General features: G+C 42.2%; 1 protein-coding gene across 2 annotated transcripts in view; it reads right to left on the bottom strand.

The window, feature by feature from the left end:
- The window catches only part of SH2D1A (SH2 domain containing 1A), a 19,019-nt gene extending 15,915 nt beyond the window's left edge, over window positions 1-3,104 (bottom strand). Inside the window, exon 1 of one of the 2 annotated variants that reach the window (XM_019521570.1) lies at window positions 2,739-3,104. In XM_019521570.1, the coding sequence (XP_019377115.1) occupies window positions 2,739-2,875 (137 nt within the window). In that variant the 5' untranslated portion in view covers window positions 2,876-3,104. The remainder of the gene's footprint in view (window positions 1-2,738) is intronic. The other variant, XM_019521569.1, reaches the window with a different exon arrangement.
- Window positions 3,105-6,418: the final 3,314 nt, after the last annotated feature.

Here is a 6,418-nt window from a genome sequence, read left to right on the forward strand (position 1 = left end):
TTGCATGGAGACTGATAAGAGAAAACCCTAGTTGGTATGAAGCCTACTAAACCAATAATTATATCTTACTTTCCACTGTTGATCTTTTATCTGTTCTTCAAATGTCACTTGTTTGGGACTCGATCTTTAAACAATGAGGAATGAATAGAAAAAAATAAATTCCAACAAAATAATTGTTGTATTATTTGAAAATTTCTTTTTTTTTTTTTTTTTGGAGAACATAGCATTTTCATCTAACTTTAGTATTTATTACAATGTCTGTCTTTCTGTTGACATACAGGCTTTACTTTGCCATTTCAAAAATCATTTCAGATCAAGTCTCCAGTAAGTACTAAATAGTCTTGATCTCTCTAGGTACTCCTAGAACCGTCACCTGCAAAGACTCTTAATGATGATGAAAAGATTTTTCTAACTTCAGCGATGTCCTAAGTGCTTCACACACAGCTCTAAAGGCAAGTGTGCTGCCCCCAAATAATTATTTAATATAGAAATACATTTACTTGTAAATTATTGGCTTGTTTGATGATGATGAACCCAGAAGTCTACACTCTTCTCTTCTGTATCTTGCTGTGTCTCTATTGCCTCTTCTGCTGCTTCTTTAGTTATAAGCATGCTGTCTCTACACATACTGGCCAGTCTAACATTTTTTCTTTTTACCAGCATTAAGATCCTGCAGTGAGTTCACTTGCAGTACACTGCCTGTTCGTGCCTCCTGGTCCTTCATGGCAGAGCTGTTCTGGTATTGTATGATTTTGCCAGCTGCAGTTCAGTGCATACTCTTCTCTAAAAGTCTGTGTTACTTGCACGTCCATTCATTTCCTAATGTCTTTCTATCATCCACAGTGGCAGCGCCCTCCTTACTCAACATCGTGTGTTGAAATACTAAATTTTACTGGACCCAGTGCTCAACTCTTTCGTTTTATCTGACCGATCTTTAAGATGACTTGAGCTTTCAGTGCTGGTTCTTCTAAACATCCCTTATCCTGCACTCACATTTAACTCAGTGCACTCATCTCCTGGCTGATTTTCTTGTTCGAGGCTGAGGTGAAATAAATGTTAGGTGTGGCATATATGTATTGAAATTCTTTTATTCAGTAATTCCCAAAATGTGTCTGCAAGCAGCTTGCAGATGGCACTTGGAATTCCTTTACAATTAAAAGCTTACTGAGGAAGGCACTAGTGGTCGGCCAGAAATGTTGCTAAAGGAAGGTGATCCATGGGTCCAAACAGTTCTGGAGCATCTCTGAGTCTCCATCTCATTTAGTAGGGGAGAAAAGAAAATTTGATCTTCACAGTACAGTTCTAAAAAGAAAACTGGGTGACGTGTAATTCTTCTATAGCTTTTGCTACTTAACAGCCTTCTGCCTCAGTTTGCTCACCTGCAAATTGAGAACGATAATGCTAACATCCCTCGGAGACTAAGTCCAAATTAAGTGGTGTTTGAAAAGTATACCAAGGCCACTGTGGACAAGTGGGAAGAGAGGGAGGTGTTTGTTTAGTAGTCCTCATAACGCCTCTAACTCTCTCTCTTCTCTTTCATATGAGCAAAATCCTCCTCTTTTAGCTCCATCTAATTTGTTCTTGATACAAATACGTTTTCCTGTTACTCTTCCATTTTTAAAAGTAGTCCTTTGAATAACCTTGCTGGAGATTTTTTTGTTTCAGTGTAACTATATTCAAGCACAAAACTAACTCTTAGGATTCTTCATCCCTTCCTCTTCCTAAAACTGCACTAATTAAAATACACCATACATATTAACTCCCAAAACATTAACAACTCATATCCATTTTAGAAACAACTCATCAGTGACTCCTTACTGAATTGGTGACAGAAATTTCTTCCCCACTAACTCTCTTCACCTTGGCTGATAAAACATTAATACTTCCTTTATTACAATCCGTCTGGATGTTATACTGTAAGGATAGTTTATTCTAAAAATAATAGAAATGCTGGAAGTGCATGCGACTACGCCCAGCCTGAGTAAGACTGGCAAAAATCGGGCTAAATGTTGGCGGGCAACCCCTTGCCATCCAGATATGAATGGAAAGTACCACTGCTCCAACACAGGAGCCCCCAGAACAGGCAGAGGTTTGGTTTTCTGCATATCGGCCAGGTGGCAGAAACAGATGCCAAAGAAGCCAAGAGACAACTGGCACAAAACCCAAAGAATTATTCAGCAGGAGCAAACAGCACGGGCAGTTTTCTATCCCAGCTACATGGCTCTAATCTATGATAACCTCATTCCTTCTTCTCCCCCATGCCACAACCCCAGTACCAATAACTCTTTGCCTTTGTTCAGTTTTATGGTCTTTTTAGGGTGGAAGCTCTACATGGCAGTCCTCTGCTCTTCCAGCAAAGGTCCACATGTACCTTATATGCTTCTATGCCTGAAGCCAGAGTCGAGCGGCTAAATCCTCAGGATTTTTTTTGCAAAGAGCTGTATTTGCAAAACATGCCAGACGGTACGTTAAAGGGCAAGCATCATGGCAGGCAAAACAGGCACCATGAAATGAGCAGTTCGAAGTCAACAGTCCTAAGAGCCGCATGAGCACTGAACTCTAGCACTGCCCTCCCAGAGGTCTCCGTGCCAGTGCCCCTTCACCAAATGCAGCAGGCCCCTCAAAGACTCCCAAGCTGCTGCATCTCAAACGGTAGCTTGGATCCCCCAGGCCTCGGACAGCCCATGCACGGGGGGTGCTGATGCAGAAACTAATTTCCCTCGGTTCTTTGTACTCACAGCACGCAGAGGCAATATACTCCTGGGATGCTCTCGCTGTCTCGCAGTAAATAGCTGCCATCCATCCCCTTAGCCAGCAGGAGCTTCTCCCCAGTTTCTCGGCTGATGTTCCCATGGTAAACTGGCACGGGATCCATTGCTTCAGGGTGAACACAGGATGAGCCAGATGAAATCCAATTATGTAGGAGTGGCTGGTGCTAGCGCCTGCCACAGAGCACACTGATGTTACCCAACTGCTCCTCGCTTGCTTGCTCACTCTGGTACTGCTGAGCTGGTGGTTATAAACAGGATGTGTTCGCAGTTTTGGAGCTTCTTTAATAACGTCTCATGCTGGCAGCTAAAAGCAGCCTTGAATTCACAGCTGCGACACTAGGGTCATGCTCTCTCCGCCTAACTGCACATACAGAAAGGAGAGTTCACACCCTTTCGCCCCTTGTGTAACTCAGGTATATGGAGGCCACAAACCCCCCAACAAAAAAGTGAAGCTTATTTCCTCCCCACTTTTCAGAAAGATATCGCTTGACTTTGAGCACCGGGATTCAAATTCCGTTTTATTCAAGGGTCTTTTAATAGTTTCAGTAAGATATTTACAGCCGTCAAATGGACGGTGGGAAAACTAAGGGTCAAATCAGTCCCCCGGGGGCTTTCCGCATCTCTGCGAAGCAAGGTAAAGATTAGCAAAGCTGAGAGGAAACTTGAAAATACATAAAGGTGATTTAAAAATCAAGAGGTTAAAAACAGATCCTTTAAGATCTTTACTACCACATACAAAACTCGTACGATGTCTGACTTTGGAGGGAAGAAACGGACTCTCTCATGCTGCATATTTCCTGATTTTCTCAGAGGTAAAACACTAGTCACGGTAACAACCACAGCACGGCACCTGCTCTGAAACCCACACCAACTCTACCCATCATTAAACCACTCAAGTAAGTGCCCAAAATTTCCTGTGACCCTTTTCCCTCGCCACAAAGGAACTGGTTGGCATGAGCCTCCCCTGCCATGAATTATCAGCCTAGATGGCTTGCACCGGGAGTGCTGTACTAACAGTGTCCTATGGGCACTTCTCCAGAAATAAGAGCACCTAGTCTGGCCCTTTCGGATCATGGAAGAGCTAAAAGGAGGACATGCAAAGCTAAGTTAGAGTAGCCCGAGGCACGGGACCAAGCACGCTCAAACCCTTTCCCAAGGAGGCCAGCCTGGGATCAGAGCTGTCCTCTCTTCTTAAATAATGCCTACCTTAAAGAGCCATGGACATGTTAGATTTGGTCTATTAAGAATGAACGGATGTAGCTACTGATAAAGGAAACTAGTAAATGCAGGAATATTAAGAGAGAAGCTATCTAAGTGCTCCCCCTTCTCCACCTCCTTGGAATTTGTGAATAATAGGAAGTCCGCGCAAACCTGGGGGTGTAAAATCAGGGCAGATAAATTGATAAAAAAAACCCTTGGGAAACATTTTCTTCCTAACATCCCTTGCCTTTGCTCCATGGCAGACTGTATCATCATCTACATCTGTAGGAGCTTGTCTGGCTGAAAACACTTAATGTTGAAAATGCAGTTCCCCCAAAACCACGTGAAAGACGAGCTCCAGGGGGGCCCGCAGCCCCTCACTGAACAGCCATTCACTTTGGCTTTGGTGGTTGTCGATACTCAGCAGTCTGCAGGCACGAACCTGTGAAAGTCAGGCTGGGGAGAGCTAAGGCTTAAAATGTGTCATCTGAAACCACTCTATTCAGGTGCTGCCTGTGATTATTTTCACGTAGGTTTATGGTATGTGAATGCTCTTAATGTCAGAGGTGCTAATTATTTCCACTTCAAGGCAGATGATACATTATTCCTAAACTCCCTGGTAGATTAAGTTGGCGATGCTCAGAGTTGTATATTTAACAGACAGCATTTGACATTTAGAAACATTTTCCTTCAGCTTTTTAAAAAACAACCTTGTCCTTTCGGTCGGCCTGAAGCCATGAATACCCAAGCTGCGCTGATCTAACGTTATCACACACAGCAAGGTCCCACACATCCTTCTTGATGCCATTAACAAAGCAGATACTTTAGGTTTGCATAGAAGTGGATAAAACACATTCAAAAGGAAGATGGCCACCCTGTATGGAAAAACAGATTTCTTCCAGCTCCTCTGATCATGTATTGCTTAAGTGAGTTTATTGCTTGAGATCCACAATAAATTATCTGCTCAAATGGGTTCACAGCATCGTGCGGCGGTAAGTCAAACTGCATATTACTCTGTTATCAGAATTACTCAGGGCAGTCTTCTTTAGGCTGTGGCTCATTTAAACATTCAAGGCTAAATTCATCTCAGATGTAACTCAGTTGCACTCCACCTGATCCCTCCGGCTCTTGTATATTAGGCTGTTACTTGCACCTCTGGAAAGTTAAGGCAAAATGAGTACAGATCGTTTCTTTGATGCACGAGAGTGGAGAATTCTGATTTAGAAACACTTTTTAGCCCCACTGTGTCAGCGACTGCACTAGGAAAGGCGATGAAGTATCAGTCTGTCAGTCATTTTGTGACAGTCGCCCACGTGCTTACAAATAGGGTTTGGTGGAAAATGGTTTTCACATCCCAGAATTTTTTCTAAAATGTCCTTGTTCTAGATTGAAATGAAGAGTCAAAATCTCAAAATATTTTTGCAAACAGGACATTTCCCTCTTCCCCTTCCTGTCCCCTCCCCCGCTGAAAACATTCAGGTCAGTTCAAACCCTTCATCTTGACCATTTCAAAATGGATCATTTCAGTTTTGTCTTCTTTTTCCCCAAAGAATCTTAAAAAAATAACTTCTTGTTTTGAACCTGAAGTTATTTCAAACTGAAGAAGGCAGCAGTCATATTTTAAAAACATCAAACGGATTGCTTTGAAATTGTTTAGAAAGTTGTTCAAACTGACCCCTTCTGGGAAAAAGATTTGGTTTTGAAGAACTGGAGCATTTTGACGGAAAAACGTTTTGTTGAAAGATTCCCAGCCAGTCTTATTTAAGACTAGGCCTGGGCCCAAATCACAACATCCATACAATTTGGATGTAACCGGTTCCCCGGTAATTAATTCTCCCTCCTATGTAGCGTCTACCTGTATAGCAAGGAGAACGGGAAGTTTTCCTGATGACAAAAAAAATCCAAGACCAGACGTTTGATAACCAGTGTCCACAATTCACCTCCGGGAACACAAGAACACACACAGCTAGTATCAGGGCAGCAGGAACACTTCCAAATAGAGATCAGACCTCTGCTTGTCCTCAGATACTGAAGCAAATTTGGGTGAAACAGTGGCCAACAATGTCAATGGCTATGCCTATAGCAGCTCTATATAATTGTGTTATAAAGATGCCAAGGTGTTCCTTACATTACTTAAAGAAACACTGGGACTCAACTACCCTGCTTACACTTTTTTATCAGCTGTAAAAATATTTGCACAACAAAGTAGAGCTACCATATGCTGAAAATATGATTACGTGCATGGTGACAAGCAGTAAGCTAAGCCTTTTCCTACAGAAGGCTTAGGCAGATTTCCTTTCTTCTTTTTCAAGCTACCTATACTATATTCAAACCTTGTTTGGGGATTTCATCTAAATTTCCCATACCTTGACCTATTTTCAGTTTTAATGGGCAATTAAAAAAAGTACATGTGTGGTTAACTTGGAAAGGAAAAACCATCACAAGCA

The sequence above is a fragment of the Gavialis gangeticus genome, unplaced genomic scaffold (assembly GCF_001723915.1).
Source record: "Gavialis gangeticus isolate Ggan-Ray unplaced genomic scaffold, GavGan_comp1, whole genome shotgun sequence".
In the NCBI taxonomy this organism is placed as follows: domain Eukaryota; kingdom Metazoa; phylum Chordata; order Crocodylia; family Gavialidae; genus Gavialis; species Gavialis gangeticus.